Raw genomic sequence first — 18,309 nt, 5'->3', positions numbered from 1 at the left:
TCGCAGCAGGGAAGAAGAAGAAATGAACCGAAGGCGTCGTAGCAGCAGAAGTGGCGGCAACTTGGCGTACGGCCGACCGCCGAGTTCGCCGGGGGGCCTTCGCAGCGGCCACCGTGAAGAGTTGCCGGTACTGCCGGAGATGCCGTCCTTCTTTCCCGATCCCATCGCCCTCGACGCGGAGGATCGATATCTGAAACAGTTCCGTGACGAAATGTTTAAGCGGGAGTACGGCGCGAGCATGCGAGCCGTGCTTCAGAGGCTCCGGGCACAACTGCAGGAGCACGGCGAAAAACCGAAGCAGCGACGAGGCGGAAGTGGCGAACGGAGTTTCAATTCGTCGCAGGACCTTGGCGGCAGTCGGAAGTCTCAGGTTGACGTCAAGGGGGCTCGTGGAACGCTGGAGATCGGGGAGACGCCGCTGTCGCCAGCTGAGGTGGCGCTGCCGCGAACACTTGAGCAGCAAGTCTCGGACGTCCGCCCTGCGTCGTCGTCAAAAGGGGCGAAAGCAGGAAAACGAATTACTAAAGGGGAGGCCACTCCCAAAAAATCCGCAGAGGTGTCCGCGCAGGAGCCAGAGGTGGTTGCATCCATGCTTTCCATTTTGACAACGACGGGTCAGGAGGCAAAGGTGACGAGTCACCGACGGGATCGCTCGCCTGAGTTACCTGTGTACCTGACAGAACCGTTTCCAGTTCCGCTCTTCGCACTAGCGGAGGAGATAGGAATGCAAAATCTGACTGCTGAAACGCGGGATGCTGTGAAGTCTATTGCGGAAGCCAAAAGGGAACTGGGCCTGAAGGATGATTCCCCATTAGGCCCAGCAGCATGTGAGGGAACCCCCAGGCGACAGGCATCCACTGCTGGAAATGATCCCACATCCGCCGTTTCTCCAGTTTCGCATGCCGTCTCAGCTTCGACGATGCCATCCCCGCGGTCTGCCTTTACATTCCCATTGGCGGATGCATTCGTTCTAGAAGCGGAGCAGCACATTGCATCTGAAATGTTTTGCGAATCCATCTGCGAAGAGATTGTGAGAATGGCGGCAGAAGTGTACGTGACACGCGACTTTGATGCCATGGCGACCGCCTACACAGCCTGCTCCGTCTGGGATGAGGTGCACGACTCTGTCGTTCGCTCGTTTGTTCCGCATAACCCTCAGGAGCTTACTCCGCATAAGGCGAGCCCTGCCGCGGCTCCCACCACCCGGCAGGTAAAACCGAAAAGAGCGATGAACGGGAATCCGACAGGCGCTGCGTCACCGGGTGCCGAGGATGAGAAGGAAAGGGCGGAGTTTACGCGTTCCCCCGGCGACAGCCTACCCTATTTCGGCCTGCTTCCACAATGGGCGTCTTCTCCGTCGCTTCTAGATGCGGAAGCTATTCTTTCCTTCCATTGCCGTGGAACGACGGCTTCACGGCCGTTTTCTGGCAATGGACTCACAAAACCAAATGCGATGGTGAGGCAGGAGCAGGGTTTGACCTTTTCACGACTTCTCAATGCGTCGTTGAAAAAGACTGAGAGGCAATCGAGGACGCCTGGAGTTGTAGCGGCGCGGTTTACGGCAAATAAAACATATGCAGTAGCTGAAACAAAAACTGCAACGACTGAGGAAGATGCTGACAGCCCGGGTACCCCGCCCACGCCCATTGCTTTGGATGACTATGCTCGCTACGTCCTTCCAAAGGTTGCGGAGCTGCAGCGGCGGCAGAGCGCTGAGGAAAAGGAAAAGGAAGGGGAGCGGGAGGCAACGAAATGGGCGGGGGTGCGACGGAAGTCAAGTCGTTTTAGGCGTAATAGCAAGAACAAGGAGTCTGCAGCCGCGATGAATGTGGCACCGCGCAAGGAAGAGGGCGAGGGCGAAGCACAGGCCGCAGCGCGTGAGACCACGCGCTTCACAGGCGACGGCAATGAGGTAGAGCGTCCGCAAAGCACATCCAACAAGGGGAGACGACGCCGTCCGCAGAATATGTCTTATAGTGATTTGCCAAGTAGCGCTGAGGCCAATCGTTCCACAAGGACAGGGACACCAGGCCAGGTGGTGGAGGATGACTTCACAAAGGCTCTGCGTCAGTTGCCGCAAGGTTACTTTGCCCCTTCTACGGCGGGGAGCAGCGGCGCGGCAAACCCGCGAAACCCCGTACCAGACTCTCTTGTCTTCATTGAGGGCGATCGCGCTTTGACCTTTTCTACAGCGACGAAGAAGAAAAAACAACAGGGAACTGCCACTGATGCCAATAGTTCCACAATGTCGAAGGCATCGATGCACGTTTGCCGAGGCAGTGCTTCCCACTTTACCGAGAACATTTGGTACGACGATGGCACGGCAAAGCTCTCCGTAAACATCACGAAAGGTGGTCGTGCGGCGCTGAGTTTTTACCCTAAATCCCCCACTGCTGAGGCCACCGCAGAAGCGGAATTGGCGCAGCAGGCGCAACCCAAGGAGGCTCCCTCCCCAAGCCCTCGCGGTCGGTATGTAGTTCTTAGCCGCAAGCAGCAAAAGGCGTTGGAGGACCGGCGGCGGCGTCAAAAGGAGGCAGCTGAACAGGCCGAATACGAAAGCATGTTTGTCACACTACCTCCGCCTCCTGCCAATGCAAATACAGATGCCACGGAGAACACGGACGCGGATGCTGTGAAAGGCCGTAGTCCCGAGCCGCAGCATCCTGTGAGGATTGTCGCTGAGCCCGGCGTTGTCGTGGAGCGGCTGCCTGACCCTGAGACGGAGAAGGAGGCTAAGGCGAAGTCCGCAAGAAAAGGCAAATTCCGTGGGCGCCAAGCGAAAACGCCACAGGGTCGTGCCCCGGCGGCGGACGCAGACGTTGTGCTGTCTGACGGGGGCGAGTGGATCGTGCCGGAGGGGAAGTACCAGTGGTCCGGGTTCAACCCGGCTGCTGAGGAAAGCAATGCGGCGGCAGGAGCGGCAACCGCGCGGTCGAAAAAGGGGCCTCTGCCCCCCCAAGCCTCAACTGCAAGGCAACGACAGGACGAAGAAAAACAGCAGCGCCAAGGGGAACGGGAGGGGAAGGACGAGAACAAAATGAAGGGCTCTCTCATTGCGGCCAAACCACCTGCACAACCGTCAATGAAGTTGATGGGCCGTCCTGTTCGACGGGTGCCGGCGGTCGTTGCTTCCTCGCCGAAGAGAGAAGAAGCGGAGGGGCAGAAACCAGAGACAGGGACCGTGGTGGCGGAAGGGGCAGAGAAAGCCTTCAAGGTGAAGTATGCAGCATCCGTGGAACCGCGTGGAGCACAAAATGTGCACCGACGCCACAAACTGCCACGACTTCCACAGCAGCCACTGATCAGTGACAGGGCGACGCATGATACCGTTAGTTGCTTGAAAACGCCGTTGGCCTCAGAGTTGGACAGCATACGCCACCTAGCCTCCATTCTTCAAGACGACCCGGTCGACGCAGAAGTGTAAGAAAGACGGTGCAAACATAGTGTACGCATTTGTGAATTTTGCTACAGTGACCGTGGGAGAGTACCACATCTTTTTCTCTCAGAAGGAGCGTTCAACCCCATGTAAGAAAGCCGTTTATGTCTTTGTTTTTTTTATGCCGTCCTTTTTTTTTTTCGCTCCTCATGAACTCTCTGTTCCTTTTCTTTGCCATTTTTTTTGGTTATTCTGTTGTTACCTATTTCCCCTGACCTGCGTGCTTCTTGCGGCGTGAATGTAGAATGGAGAGAAGTTGTTTCCACACACACACACACACACGCACACATGCACGCACGTGCCTTTTCTATGATGGCGTGGAATAATGCTACAACGATATCGTGGCTTTTGTGGTTCGTGTGAGAAAAGTTTCTTCTTGTTGTTGCTTTTCACGTGGTGGTGGTGGGGTCGCCGGACAAGTGGGGGGAGGGGGGGGCGTCTATACGCGTTGGATGTGGCACAAAACATTGTCTGAGAGGAAATAGAGTATGTGAACTTCTTCGTCATTTTTTTGAAGAAACGGAGAGAAAATTGGCTTCCCTGACACCCCCACCGTCTGCCTCTCTGCAGAAGTCTCGGACTTGCGTTTGTGCCGCCGCTTTGTGGCGGGCAGTTTCTGCCACAAAGACAACGCTGTGCCTTCTATATATATATATCTCTCTCTTTATGTCTTTGCTTCTCTGTTCCCTCCCCTTGGCTACACTTGCGTGGTGCGTGGTTTGTTTGCGGGCCACAGGAATAAGGCGTGTGTGTGTGTGTGTGTGTCTGCCGCAGATGGTTCGTCGCAGCGAGAGGTCTGTCGGCGAGGCAACGCGGAAGGCGTCGGTGGGTGGTCCGCGGGGTGGCCGCAAGCGACGCGGCCGGAGAGGCGGCGCCGACGACGGCCTGATCGAGGCGCAGGAGCGGGGCGCGCTCAACCTCAACAACCCGCTGATCCCCCCGGAGCTCGACGAGGACATCGACGACGACATCGCCTTCAACAGCGACGACGAGGAGAAGTACGGCCACTTGTTCCGCAAAACGACGGTCCCCGACGCCGCCCGCGCCTCTGCTGCGGCTGCCGGAGGGAAACAGAAGAAAAGCGCAAGGAATAAAAAGTCACGGGGTCACGCGGCCGGCGCTGACGAGGTTGGCGATGCGGACGACGCCCTCCTGCTGCAGCAGCTCCGTGCCCTTGGCGAGATTGACGAGGACGAGGACTTGGAGTTTCATGAGCGGGGCGGCGCCGGGGGCGACGGCGAGGATGAATACATTGACCTTGCGGACATGCTCGACGCGGCGCAAGCCGCGGAGGGGAAGGCGGACGGCAAAACCCGAAGGAAGAAGACGAGAAAAGTGGACGAGAGCGGCGTTGCGAAGAAGCGACGGCGCGCGCTTGTCACAGAGGAGGTGGAGTCTCTCTATGGCCCGACCGCCGTGGACGGCAAGTACAGCAGTGCAATTCGCGACATTGTCACGGCGGCCCCGGCGTCCTCCTCACAGTCGCGGATGCAGCAAAGCCTGGACAACAAGCGCAACCTCATCAGCGTGGATGCCGATGACCACACAAAGGCAAGGCTGACCCGCAGCGAGGTGCGAAAGGTGGTCGCAAATGATCTTGCCAAGTACAACAGCTTTTTGCGAGAGCTGCGTGAGGCAAAGCATGTGCAGTTGCCCATGCCAATGCCCGAGAGCAACCCAGTTCCGACGACGCTTGGCGCCATTTCTGCTGCTGCAGTAGATCGTTTCACGACGGAGGCGAATGCGGCGAATACGGCGGCTGCCTTGGCGACCGCAACCCCCACAGGCGAAGCCGCAGGGATGACTGGTAACGCCTCGCGGGCGTCTGCATTTCGCCTGGCTGGGAAGGTCAATGCGTTGCTGTCAAGCGCGGGGCTAGCAAAGCCAGAGCTTTCTACACCTACTGCGGAGGACGGCGTTATTCCCCTTGGCGACAACGACGATGACGACGCTGGTGATGCACATAAAACAGGAGTGGCTCAACTCGGTGGGGGCGGGAACGCCCCAACAAGGAGTTATATGGCAAAGTTAAAAGCAATGCTTTCGTACGAAAATGCACGCCGTCGCCGTTTGAATCGCATTAAAAGCAAAACGTATCGTCGAATTCTCCGCAAGGAGAAGGACCGGGAACAGGAGCGACGGGAGAGGGCGTTTGAGATCCTCCACCCTGAAAAGGCGCGGGCGCGTCTCGCAGAAAAGCTTATGAAGGCCAGAGTGGAGGAGCGAGTGACGCAGAAGCACAAGAACACAAGTAAGTGGGTGCGCCACGCGAAGCGGTTTGCCAACTTTGACGGCAGCACAAAAGATGCCCTCAACGAGCAGAATTTGTTGCACCAACGACTCATGCAGAAAATGGAAGAGGACGCAGACGAGGATGCCTACCTGAATGCGGGTGGTGATGCCGACGCCGGAAGCGAAGCGGCCTCGAGCGAGGAGGAGCGTGTCGTGGACTATATTATTGCCGGGGCCACCGCGACGCCGCAAGGGGCAGGGAAGGAGGCGGCCGATAGTAGGAAGAAAAAGCTGACGTCCCTGCTCTGGCGGAGCATCGAGGATGTCGAGGAAGCGGAAGCGGGTGACGGGGCGACGGCGACCCACATGACACCCACTGAAAAGGCCCGTGTAGAAATGCGGGGGATGAAGTTTATGCAGCAAGCGAGGCAACGCGAGGAGAGGCGCTACGCGGAGGTGCTGGAGCACTTGCAGGAGGACATCCGTCGCAACATGTCTGGCGACGCTGTAAGCCGCGAGGACGAAACCTCGGACTTGGACGAGGCCCGGGACCAGAAGGAAAATCCGAAAAAGGTAAAGTCGAGGGCCCAGCTCTCGGCAACCACAGACACAAGTGTGGGACGGAAGGCCTTCCTGCGCAAGCGTGAGGGACAAGGTGGCAGGGAAGTCGTAGAGAGTATTAAGCTGAAGCGGCACCGTGGCATTGATGCCCAGGGAGGGGAACATGAGTCGGAGGGTGGTCACAGCAGCACGCGTGCCAAGGAAGGTGCGGATGACACCTGGTCTATTGGCGAAGAAGGCAGCAGTGAGGCTGAGGCGGATGAGGTGGGCAAGGGACAAGAACAGGTGACCCCAGTTGCTGCGGCTGACCCCGTTGAAAACGGAGGAGCCACCAAGGAAGAGTTTGCCGGTAGCCGTCAGCCGAAAGTGTCCTCTGTTAGTAACCTCGGCGGCGATGCCGCCGCCCCTGCGAAGCGGAAGCGTGCGAGCAGCACACGTATTGCTATTGTTCCGGCGGACCTCCAACAGCCTCGCGGCGACAGTGGCCTGGCGGAGGCTGGAGAGGAGGGAGTGGCCAAGGCGGTCCGGCGCAAACGGAAAAGGGGGGAGCAGTTAGCTGAAACGAAGAGGGAAGCGGGGGACGATGATGAAATGATGTTGCAGCAGCATCAGGACTACCTCATTGCGCGCGCCTTCGCCGACGATGAGGTGGACGCTGAGTTTCTTGCGGAAAAAACGGCGCAGGTTGAAACTATCATGAAGCCCGTGGACAAAAATGCCACTCTGCCTGGCTGGGGCGAGTGGGGCGGTGAGGATGAGCGTCTCAACCAACGTCACCAGGCAAAGTTACAGGCGATGGAGCTGCAGCGGCAAATCGAAAAGACAACGTTGATGAAGAGCCGCGCGGACGCTGAGCTTGACCACGTCATCATCAACCACGATGGGGTGGAGCTCGTGCCAGACCGCATGCTCTTGCACATGATTCCGCGTCCATTCAGTAACCCGACGGAGTTTGCGCGGTCTATGCGGCATCCGCTTGGACCCGAGTGGAACTCCGCTGTTTCCTTCAAGGATGCCAACCAACCGCGACTGGAGGTACGACAGGGACATACCGTGCTGCCGCTTGATCTCTCCCTACGCGGCAAAAAGAAGACGGCAAAGACCAAGAGACGCAAAACGCCATCGACCGCAGCTGCGTAGTCTCTTTCTTTCTCTCTCTCTTTCACGCTACGCCGCAATACACCCCACCGTGTGCGAGTGTGCCTGTGAATTTGTGGTGTTCTACCTCTGGCAGAGTAGGCGCTGGTCGTAAGTAAGAAGCTTAAAGTGATAACACGGAGAACTTGGAAGGTACGAAGAAGAAGTGACATATATATATATGTCTTCCGTTTGACTCTGTTTCGTTCCCTTTTATACTCTTCTTGTTGTAAGACACGTGTAAGCGTAATCATCTGCATTAGTTGCAGTATAGCCTACTCGATTGATTGACCTTTTTTTTTTTCTTGGTGGTGGTGGTGGTGGGGGGGGGTCTCTCTCCCTCCTCCACACACATACTCCAGTTGGCGTACAGTGAGGGCACTGTCCTTTTTCTCTCCCCTTTGATGTTTCTTTTTTATTGTTTACTTCTTTTCTACAGTGCACAGTCTACACCCGTACCTGCCACCGTTTTATAGCGAGAGAGGCATAGTAAGACGGTATAACTGAATGGCCACGACGGAGAGCCGGATTGCGGGACTCTTGTCGGTTCTCTCCGAGAGCGAGGATGCTGTTCACTGCCCACTCTCTGTCTTTGCACGCAGCCTGCGGGAGACCTCGTGGCCACAACAACAACAACAACAACAACATGCCTCAAATGGTGGTGCGGTAGGCGGTGGGGGGTCAATGGATTTGAGCGACGTGCTGGCAGAGCGCTCACTGGCGCTGCTGCGGGAGGAGGAGGCGATTCTGCGTGAAAAGGAGGTGGTGCGGGTGGCGTACGACAAGCTGCGTGCTGAGATGGCCCGTGTTGAGGCGCAGCTCCAGAGCTACGAGCGGCGCGCGCAGGAGGTGGCGCAGCAGAAGGCCTTCTGCAAATTGGCGATGAACCTGCTGGTGACGGGGGATGTGCCGGAGTTCTACGCACCGGATGCGGAGCATGTCGTGGGCGCGCCCCGCGAGGACCCCGACAACACAAACAACGACGTCGTCAGCACCTCCGTGGGCGGCGCGGAGGCGGCGCCGGAGGTGGCACCGATGAGCTCGACGTCGCCCAAGCGGCCACGTCCAAGCACCACGACGCAGAAGCGGCACGCCGGATCGGAGCCACAGCAGCAGCACCACCAACAACAACAACAGCAACAACAACAACAACAACAACAACAACTAAACGGTCCCAGTGAAAATGGCACGCATTGGAGACGGCGTGAGCAGTCGGCCTCAAAAGAAAAGGACGAGAACCAGGACGTTTTCGAGGCGGCTTGGAAGGGGGGTCAGCAATCGCCCGCGCAGGGAAGGGCCACTCCACCGCGTGTGCATGGAGGCAGCGGCTCTAGCCCAACAGGTAGTGCGCTCCTTGCGATGTTGCGTTTGCCCGATGTGAAGGAAATGACACTTTTGCACGCGATTGAGAGTTACGATGAATACCATTTCGGGAAGTCCGTGGTCTGGTCTACCAAGAAACGGGAGGAGCTACTGCCTGTTCTCCTCGGTCTGTTGAAGCACCTGCCGTTGCAGCGTCCACCCATTCAGATAGCAGAGCTACATGTTCTTGGTCACATTTTTCGCTTTCCATATGCCGCGCTGGGTGCGTCAGAAGCAACGTTCTCCTCCTCGCAGACGTCAGCGCCCCTGCCAGAGCCAATGGTGACCTACATTCTACATAAGTTGTTAGGCGAAGGCCAGGCTGTAACGATTCTCACACGCCTACTTCAAAGCGTTAACAATGATGTCAAGTGCGAAGTATTAGAGTGTATATTGCCGCTTATTATTATTAGTAGTAGTAGCAATGTCAATAATGCCGATAGCGGTGCTGGTCGTACTTCTCAAGATAAAGGGGCACCGCCAGACGCACGAAAGGAATTTATTGCGTGTGGTGGGCTGCAACCGCTTGTGAGTATTGTGGCATCCTGTACCTCGGAGGCGGTGTTGGAGCGGGCACTTGTGCTCCTGTGGAATCTTATAGCCCGGAACGCGGACGAGGAAAAGGTGCGTGGTGAGGTACGACGCCTTGGCGGGCTACGTGCTGTGCTCGACCTCCTCTACACAGATTCTATTCCTATTCTAGAGAATGCGGCCATGGCGATTGGCTACATAACGCGTGAGGAGGCGTCCAAGGTGGAAATTCGGGAGGCAGGTGGATTGGAGAAAATTACCGCCACCTTGCGTCATCCCTATGAGTCCATTCAGACAAAAATGGCAGGGGCTATTTGGAATTGCGCCAGCAACGCCGAAAATCGGACGTATCTGCGACACATTGGATGTATTCCTGCTCTCTTGGAGTTAATTAGTTCGCCATACGAGTTTGTCCAAGAGAATGCGGCAGGGGCTCTCTGGAATCTCAGTGTGGACCCCGAGAATAAGGCGCAAATCGTTGACTACGGTGGCATCATAGAACTTGCTCAGCTTATTGCCAAGAGCCCTAGTGTACCGGTGGTAGAAAATGCATCTGGTACACTCTGGAACTGCAGCTCTGCGGTTGAGTCACGACCCGCCATCCGAAAGGCCGCAGCTATACCAGTCTTGCTCTCCGTAATGAATCGGAAGCCGCCTCCCTCGACGGCGCAAAAAGATGCTGCGGTGGGGAAGAAATCATCGGCGTCTCTTCCCATAAATGACAAAATTCTGGATAACGTGGCGGGTACCCTTCGCAATTGTGCTATTAATGATCAAAATAAGCCGGCAATTCGTGAGGCGGGTGGTGTAGAGCTGCTGCTGAGCAAGCTTGAGCAGGGTATATTGAAACACCCAGGATCTATTCCGATGCCGACACTGGATAAGATGGCATCCACGCTGTGGATCCTAACCATTTCTCCAGAGATAAAACATAGTGTTCGCCTCAGTGGTGGTATTCCGCTGCTTGCAAAAATACTTGAAAGGACGTCTATTACCGCCGCAAAGAAGAAGCATGCCAAAGTTGTAGTGCAACTAACCTTGAGTGTAAAGGAAAAGATTGTTGGGTTATTGCGCAATTGCTCTACCGTTCAGGAAAACCGACCGGTGATGGTGAATGCAGGCGTTGTGCGAGCTTTAGTCTACGCCGTAGAGGATTGCTACCTTGCCGGTGACACCAAACCTAATACTAGTCTGTCTTCGTCCCAACAGCTTTTACCATCGCTGCAGATGAAGGAAACCGTGGCCTCTGCGCTTTGGTACCTTTCACGTGACGACAAGGTTGCGCCCCGTGAGGAAGGCGGTCTTGAACTTCTTTGCCGTCTTCTGCTTGAGCCTGCCCAACCCTCTGCGGTGCTCGAGCAGGCCGCGGGAGCAATTTCTTCATTGACAGTGAATAATCAGGAAAATCGGACCAAGCTGCGCGAGTTTGGCGGGTTGGATGCGCTGCTACGGCTGGTAGAAGAGAGGACGTCGCTGGCGTTTTCACAGCAAGCGGAAAGCGGTGGTGACGGCAAGGCCAGTTCGGCAACGGCAACCTCTGCAAAGGAAGCCAACAGTGGCTCTGGCAAGACTGAGAGTACGGTGTCAAACACGTATGCTGTTTTAAACGCACTGCTGGCCATTCGAAATAGCACATCTTCAAATGAAGAGAACCTTCGCTATGTGGCGGAGTGGCGCTACAACCGCGAGGGCATGGAGGCCCCTTCGTCAGCCGCATCGTTTACGGGATGGCTTTTGTACATTATCCAACATGGGTCTGAGGACTGCGCCAGGGAGGCGGCCCTCTGCGTGAAAAACCTCTGCGGTCACGCCAAATCCCTAGAGTCATTGCTGCAGCAAGATGCGGTAGAGATAATTGGTGGTCTTGCGGAGCGTGGCTCCTCAGACTCCGTGCGTCGCGCAGCCGCAATGACGTTGCACTCCCTCGCGCGAGCACAGCGGCGGTAAGAGGCAACGCTCAGGTGAAACAGTAAAACCCCCCCCCCCCCTCTGGGGGAGATTGGATGCTGGAGTTTAGGAGTGTCTTGCGATGATGAGGACAGAGGCGAAAGGGGCGACGCCCACACACGGGGGGGGGGGGAAGGGAAAAAGAAACGTGGTTGAATCCACTAAAACATGTATGAACTGTTGTGTAGGAATTCATTAAAGAAAGTAGAGCTATATATGGTGCTACTGCTTCCTCTGGCAGGGTAATGATGACGTTTTCTCTCGTGTTGTTCGAATGCGGAAGCGGGAAGGAACGCAGGAAGGCGCGGCTCCGCTGTTCTTAGCGGCTTCTGACAGCCGAAAATTTCTCTCTGTGACTGTTGTTTGTTTGTTTGTTTTTGCCTCCATACATGACCCGGGAACAGCCAATTTCTCGCGGTGGCGGACCGGTGGCTTGGCAGAAAAACTGAAGGCGCGCCACCGCAAGAAGGAATAAGCTTTAAAAAAACATCAGAAAATAAAAGAGGAGCGAAAAGAACCGATGTGGAAGCGCGAACGTAAATTGTTTTGTGTAAATAAGTTAGAGAGACTGGTTGCTGAGGAGAGGAGAGAGAAGCGAACCGGTGAATTTGCCCAATCAAGTCCTGTCGCCGGAGCAATGTGAATGCATACACCTATATATATATATATATATATGTGCGTGTGTATCGGTCAGCGCTCTCGAACGGCAGTTACCACCACTTTTGAAATGGCAAAGCGAAGCCAGAAAGAAAGAGGGTGGTGGAGGAGGAAAGAAAAGGAAACCACGCAGGCAGACCATAATTGGGGCGCACATTTGCATAGGTACACTCTCACTCACAACTGTAAAGAAGCCGATGGTTGGGCTCCGTGCGTATTTCTTCCGTCACTTTGCTCGGGGGTTGTAGCCAACTCTGTTGTGGAGCACTCTCGTGTTTTACACACCAGGCGGGTGTGTGTGTGTGTGTGTCGCAGGGTACGAGGTTCCTATCTCGCTTCTCTTTCTGGTAATTAGAGTTTGCGGCGCAGCTGGGCGGTTTTAGGGTTCCCATGAACAGAAAAAAAGAAATGTGAAGGAGAACTAGTACTACAAAAAACACCCAGTAATATTGGGCGGGTATTTCTCGCCACCTCCACGCATCCGATATGTTTTTTTTCTTGCTGTTGTTCTTTTTGCGTTTTGAGGGACGTGGCGTTTGATTGATATTATTATTTTTTTTCTCTTTTTTTCTTTTATTTTGTTCTTGTCCAAGTGGGTGTTTATGGCGTCAAATAATTCCGCCGCTGCCGCTACCAGCAACGGGAACGAGACCGAACGCGCCGAGGCGGAACTTTCGCCGCTGTACGTCAGCCTCTCCCACTCCGCCCCCCTGCCGTCGGAGGACTACGTGCGCGTGGTTGCACTGTGCGGCTCGGGCCACGTTGCGAGGGACGCGTCGCCTTTGCTGAAGACGACTATCTCCACCGAGGGCGACCGAACGAATGGTGGTTGCGGGCAAACTTCGTCAGAGCCGCTTCGATGCGAAATAGAGCGGTTCGACTTTGCGCTGCACCTGCGCGGGGCGCGGCATTGTCGCCTGCTGGATACCGTTTTGGATACATATGATCTAGAGATGAGCGCTGTCAACCGCGATGCGGCCGTCGATGGCGAGGAGAAGGGGGCGGAGCGAGGGAAGAAGACTGCTGCAGCTGATTTGCCACCTGTGGTGCTTGCGCAGGCGACATCCAAGGGATGCAAGGCGCTTTTTCTGTACCTGGAGATGCTCACGACGCGTGTGCCGACAACAATCTCAAAGCCGCTGCGCGCACCGCTGGAGGATCTACTTCAGCCGTGGGAAATGAACTTCCTGCTGCAGAATTGCATGGACGAAGCGACCAGCCGCGCCATCGCGCAACAAGTTAGCGGCGTTAGCGAGGTCGGGGTCCAGCGTAACAAAGTTGCTGGGGACGCCAGAACAGCCTACTACCCCACGATTGTAAGTAACGCACCTGAATCTTTGAATCTGCTGCTGGAACTTGCAATGTTGAGTGATTTTCTTATTATTGAGCCCTTGCGGCAATTAACGTGTGCCTTTCTTGCCTCTCTCGCACTTGGCGCCTCCTCGGAAGCGGAATTGCTACGGCTTTGTGGGGTGTCTCGCCCCATGACAGAGGAAGAGCTCGGACCGCTTTATGCTCAGTTCCCTTTTCTCCGTCCTGACCCCAACTCTGAATTGTAGCCGAGCCATGATTGGCCTCCTCACGTGCATGCGTGAGTGTGTGTATGTGTCACGTTTATCTGTTGTTCCCTTTCCTACTCCCTGAGGCATGCGAGAGGAGGATTGAGGGCGGATGGGGGTGATGCAGGCCCTGTGCGCCTTCACGCATACACACAAGCACACACACGCACGGCACCCTGGTGCCGTCTCGCTTCTCCAACGATTTGACCGCAGCAGAGCGGAGAAGAGCATCCACGGCAAAGGAAAGAAAGGCGAAAACAAAGCGAGCAATCCAAGGAGTGTAAGAGTTGTTTGTTAAGTAAAATGTAGTGAATGACATACTTTGGCTGCGACAGGGAAACCTGTAGAAGAAGAGGGAGGGGGTACAGTTAGGCCTCAAGGTGTATGTTGCTGCGCTTCTGTTGTTGTTGTTTTTTTCTTTCAGCGCTCTTTTTATTGTCGCGCGCAACATTTCTTGCGCTTTTCCTTTGCCTCATCGCTCTCTGCGTTTATGTTGCTCTGGTTGCCTCCTCGGTGGCTTCCGTTCTCTCCACTTGTTCCTTGCCCCGTCTGTGTCATAGTTGCTACTTCGTTTCCCCTTCCTGCCAAATGTGACGCCCTTATTGGGGATGTTGCTGTTGTTGTTGTTTTTTGCTCGTGCTTGTGTTTATATGGGTGTCTCTCTCTCTCTCTCTCTCTCCCTGCTGCCGCGTCAGCGTCATTTCTCCTCGCCGAAGCCGCACGCGCGCGCGCACACACACACACACACACAGACACGAAGAAACGGAGAAACAAATTAAAACAGAGACGTCGTACAACAACAACAACAACAACAACAAAAAGGGGGAGGGGCAACAAAAGTCGATATTTGACTCCAAAGTTAAAATTAAGGGAGAGGGGGGAGAAGGTTAGAAGAAAAAAGGTCGGCGACGTGCACGCGCATCTTCCTATTTGACGCGGCGGGCTGGACGAGGTCGATTCACGTGCCTCCTCGCCTCTCCCCTTCAGCAAGGAAGGCACCTGGCGCGAGTGAAGGCTTGAAGGAAAAGAAACACGCGGGAGGGCGCCACGCTGTGTCTTCGCTGCGGCATGAGCGAGGATGATAGTGGACCCCACGTGGGCGCCCTGTCGCCCCGGCGCCGCCACTCCTCACCGTCGAGTAACGAGTGCGACGAGGAGGAGGATGCGGAAACGCTCGACAGCAGCACCTCCACTGCGGGGCCCCCCGGCTCCCGCCGCACGGGACGCTACCAATGCCCCTCCTGGGGGGATGAGTCCAACACACCCTGCAGTTCACCCAACAGTTCGGCACAGCGGGGATACGATCGAACTGGCACATACAAACACACCGGCAACTACCGTGCCATGGTCTCAAGAAATAATTGCCCAAACGGACGGCGCAGTCTGAGTAATACCAGTACGGTGGCGAGCCTCGTGGGTAGCTACCCTGAGTGGAGCCGGTCATTCTGTGTCTACAACCCATGGCGGGCGTCGTCAGCGCCGCGGGCATCGTTTCAATATGGTCATCAGCTTTTGTTTAGCGGGAAACATGCCATTCCAGGCACTGGAGTTTCTTCACCGTCAAGTGCGTCCCCAGGCACAGTAATACAAGGAGGGTCAGGGTATGAAAACCACCGCCGTTCTGTCTCTTTTGGTCTCTCCCTGACCCATGCTGGTGGAGTTAATGGGGAAGCAAGTGGTGGCCGCAACACGAGCGCGCTTTTTTTTGCGGGCCCATTGTTACCTTCACCTTCCTCAGCTAGTCCAATTTTGGGAAATTATAGAAGTGGGCGTCCTTCGATGCTTTTAGGAGCCGCATCAAGTCCAAGCATGACGGCATACTACGCGATGGGTGGTGCGGCACGGCAGCTCGGGAAAAGCGGAGCACCCATTGTTTCACCTGTAAAGAGGGAATTAACAATGCTCCTGCACTCATTTTCTGCGTACCTGAGTCTGGTTGGAACGCCTATCATTAATGGCGATGTTGAGCACCCAATGGACATACGCAAAGGACCACTGATTGGGGTGGGAGGTTTTGCCAAGGTCTATGCGGGCATCGATCGTGTGAGTGGGAGACTTGTTGCTATAAAAGAGATTAATATTGCGGAAATTACCGATCAGGCGGGACTAAATGCGATTGGCAAAGAATTTGACCTACTGAAGTCCCTTCGACATCCCAACATTATGTCATATCAACTTTTTGAGCACAGCGCGTCGCAGAGGGTGTGCCGTATTGTCATGGAGATGCTTACTGGTGGATCGACGCTGGCGTTGCTGGAAACGTACGGACCACTACGAGAGACTATTCTCCACAAGTTTGCCCGTCACATTCTAGAAGCCATTGCGTTTATCCACAATGAGGGCATATCGCATCGAGACATTAAGCCAGCAAATATTCTGGTAAGCGGCTCTGGAGTTGTCAAGTTGTGTGACTTTGGGTGCAGTAGACGTGTGAATGAGCTGAATAAATCGACAAACTGCGTCATTGGAACCCCGCTGTACATGGCCCCAGAATTTATTAAGGGCGAATCCAACCACAAGTCCGATATTTGGTCCATGGCATGCTCACTATTTGAACTAGGAACCGGTCTTTTGCCCTGGCACCATGCGAAGATTCGTGACAACCTGCCGCTTATGTTTTACATCACCACTTCAAGTGAAACCCCGCTTACCAATCTTGCACAGTACGACGTGCAGGAGTTTAGTGCCGAATTTAAGGACTTTATGGAGCTGTGCTTCACCCGTGATGTGCAACGGAGACCAGAGGCGGTGGAGTTGCTGCAGCACCCGTGGATAAATGGGGTTCGCCCAACTTTTCCGCAAGACTCCTCTTCTGTCTCGTCGTTCGGCGGCGCCAACACTCCGACGTGGCCCGCACCGCCAACCTCCGACGAAGAGGAGTCTTTGTGCCAACGCGAGCTTGAAGAGGTCGCAGCTCATATTTCAATCGAGATATGCAGTGCGTGCATGCTGGGAACAACTGGAGGGCTGCCCGCGCTCCGTTTGCCTCCTCTCCTACAGCAGCAGCAGCAGCACTTACACACGGAGCTACGGTCTAGAAACGACGACGTATCACAGCAGCAAAATCCGCTAGAGCAACCTCATTTGGATTCTCAGAGAGGGATGTCCACCAGCCAAGCTCACAGTCCGCCGGTGAGTTTGTGTGCCGGGGCTGGTGGTGGTGGTAGTAGGGTCTGGGCTTCATTGAGTTCTACCGGCGCACTAGATGCGGCGCAAAATGATGCATTCAACTACTCCATTCCATTGGGGGCATCAGAAGGGCGTTTTGTACTGCCCTCTTGTGGCAACTCGATGTCCCCAGTGGCCCCACAATACCTTCGCATTAATGATGACGGCAGAGTTGACTACGTCACCGTAGATGAGGAGTTGGTGGAGGTGGATACCGATGTGGATGACGCCTTGGCATACTCTTGCGGACAGTTTTTAATCCGATCGCCTAGTCTTAATTTGGCCCTGGGAGGCAGCTCTCCCACTGGCGTTGCTGCGGCATTGCAGAATGCCGAAGGGCACTCCCACTATTGCAGCACCAGCAATCTCAATAACAACACTAGTCATGCCACTTTTTCCGCTGCACGGAGCCCTGCTGGTCGCAATACCCGTTATGGAACCGCGTTGTACAACCAGAGTATGTCGTTGGTTTCCAATTCGTCCTTTGCCTCTCGTGGAGTTTCGCCATCGCGCCGTTCGCAAACCGCGTCAACGGCGTCACTGACAACCTCTCAGCAGCTTCCGACTCTCCTCCCCGCAACGGCTGGTTCAATGCCGGTTCATGCTGGAGCTTCTATGAACCACAGTAGTGACGACGTCACGGCGGAGGTACAGGGTGGTGCAGCAGCCGTTTCAAGTGTCTCCCGGTTCCCAGAAGGTGTTCGTGAAGCAGGAGGTCGCCTACATATGTCACTTTCTGTTCCAAATGGAATTGCAGATCAGCGTACTAACATTGAGCTTAACATTGACCCGGAGGATTTGCATCGTGTGTACATTGAGCGCCGATCAAGTTATGTGGTAGCGATGAGTGAGGACCTGAAGTCCCAACTTGCAGCCCAGATGAACGAAATGGCATCACGCAGTGCAAGTAGCCCATTGGAGAGCCAAGGCGCTGGGGGTGGGAGTAGTACAAGTCCTTGCCTCTCTCGTCTTGCGCATGCGTACAGCAGCCAATCTCTTTCCCCTAGGTAGGCTCACTTGTCCCACTTTTGTTTTCTATTCGTGTTGCTGTTTTTGCCGTCGTTTGTATACTGTTGATTTTGGCGGTGAACCCTGCTTAACTTTTTTTTCTGCTGGGAACCGAGTGACTGGAGCCATCAGTGGAACCAAGGGAGGAGGAGGAGGAGGAGGAGATGCAGGCAGCCGCCTCTGATGGGAAAAGGGTGAGGGTAGGGTGCAAGGCGGGAACAATGCGAAGAACGACGTCCCAGTTTTCTTTTCCCCTCGTTCAAGGATGCGCACGCGTTGTCGAGCTGCGCTGACGAGCGGCGCCACCATTCACATAATGGCGCGTAATATGAACATAAGAATTTTTAGATACACGGTCCTTACGGGCGCTATCCATTTAAGGAACGAGGGAACGAAGACAAAAGGAAATGGGACAAGTATCGCTGCGCTTCTAATTTACTTTCCCGCACAAACGCATACACACACAAAGAAGGAAATAAAAAGAGTGCTGCAAAACGTGCAGGGGAGTGTCTCTCTGAGACGGTGTAACTTGCGCCGTGTGCTCAAGTCTCCATGAGTTGCATACACATGGGCAAAGGGCACGCGCTGGGGCGCAAACATACTACAGTGTGTTGCGCCAACCTCTGAACCTGGTGATTCACAGGTTTGCTCTTAGTAAGTATATATATATATATATATATATATATATTATATTATATTTATGGAAATGGT

The 18,309-nt window shown here is 55.0% G+C and overlaps 5 protein-coding genes across 5 annotated transcripts, besides 14 other annotated features; all 5 read left to right on the top strand.

The window, feature by feature from the left end:
• Positions 1-22: 22 nt before the first annotated feature.
• Positions 23-3,424, top strand: Tco025E_02176 (uncharacterized protein; the record flags this gene model as incomplete). The annotated part of the gene is made up of 1 exon (XM_029369109.1): positions 23-3,424. One exon carries the CDS (start codon positions 23-25, stop codon positions 3,422-3,424), a length of 3,402 nt encoding a protein of 1,133 aa, XP_029230793.1.
• A 275-nt stretch (positions 3,425-3,699) lies between these two features.
• Positions 3,700-3,734: a microsatellite.
• A 447-nt stretch (positions 3,735-4,181) lies between these two features.
• Positions 4,182-4,204: a microsatellite.
• A 6-nt stretch (positions 4,205-4,210) lies between these two features.
• Tco025E_02175 (U3 small nucleolar RNA-associated protein 14) lies at positions 4,211-7,369 on the top strand (the record flags this gene model as incomplete). The annotated part of the gene is made up of 1 exon (XM_029369108.1): positions 4,211-7,369. One exon carries the CDS (start codon positions 4,211-4,213, stop codon positions 7,367-7,369), a length of 3,159 nt encoding a protein of 1,052 aa, XP_029230792.1.
• A 2-nt stretch (positions 7,370-7,371) lies between these two features.
• Positions 7,372-7,393: a microsatellite.
• A 279-nt stretch (positions 7,394-7,672) lies between these two features.
• Positions 7,673-7,696: a microsatellite.
• Positions 7,697-7,873: 177 nt separating this feature from the next.
• On the top strand, positions 7,874-11,206 carry Tco025E_02174 (vacuolar protein 8; the record flags this gene model as incomplete). Its single annotated transcript, XM_029369107.1, has 1 exon — positions 7,874-11,206. One exon carries the CDS (start codon positions 7,874-7,876, stop codon positions 11,204-11,206), a length of 3,333 nt encoding a protein of 1,110 aa, XP_029230791.1.
• Positions 11,207-11,860: 654 nt separating this feature from the next.
• Positions 11,861-11,881: a microsatellite.
• Positions 11,882-12,155: 274 nt separating this feature from the next.
• Positions 12,156-12,173: a microsatellite.
• Positions 12,174-12,409: 236 nt separating this feature from the next.
• Positions 12,410-12,449: a sequence feature (A-rich).
• A 16-nt stretch (positions 12,450-12,465) lies between these two features.
• Tco025E_02173 (uncharacterized protein) lies at positions 12,466-13,422 on the top strand (the record flags this gene model as incomplete). Its single annotated transcript, XM_029369106.1, has 1 exon — positions 12,466-13,422. One exon carries the CDS (start codon positions 12,466-12,468, stop codon positions 13,420-13,422), a length of 957 nt encoding a protein of 318 aa, XP_029230790.1.
• A 141-nt stretch (positions 13,423-13,563) lies between these two features.
• Positions 13,564-13,592: a microsatellite.
• Positions 13,593-14,031: 439 nt separating this feature from the next.
• Positions 14,032-14,053: a microsatellite.
• A 26-nt stretch (positions 14,054-14,079) lies between these two features.
• Positions 14,080-14,104: a microsatellite.
• A 49-nt stretch (positions 14,105-14,153) lies between these two features.
• Positions 14,154-14,178: a microsatellite.
• Positions 14,179-14,215: 37 nt separating this feature from the next.
• Positions 14,216-14,240: a microsatellite.
• A 250-nt stretch (positions 14,241-14,490) lies between these two features.
• Positions 14,491-17,601, top strand: Tco025E_02172 (putative protein kinase, putative,serine/threonine protein kinase; the record flags this gene model as incomplete). Its single annotated transcript, XM_029369105.1, has 1 exon — positions 14,491-17,601. One exon carries the CDS (start codon positions 14,491-14,493, stop codon positions 17,599-17,601), a length of 3,111 nt encoding a protein of 1,036 aa, XP_029230789.1.
• Positions 17,602-17,740: 139 nt separating this feature from the next.
• Positions 17,741-17,762: a microsatellite.
• A 495-nt stretch (positions 17,763-18,257) lies between these two features.
• Positions 18,258-18,296: a microsatellite.
• Positions 18,297-18,309: the final 13 nt, after the last annotated feature.

Source organism: Trypanosoma conorhini, assembly GCF_003719485.1.
Source record: "Trypanosoma conorhini strain 025E chromosome Unknown Tco_14.4_contig_00082, whole genome shotgun sequence".
NCBI classification, from domain to species: Eukaryota; Euglenozoa; class Kinetoplastea; order Trypanosomatida; family Trypanosomatidae; genus Trypanosoma; species Trypanosoma conorhini.
The sequence above is the reverse complement of the archived record's forward strand: the minus strand, read 5'-3'. Positions and strand labels throughout refer to the sequence as shown.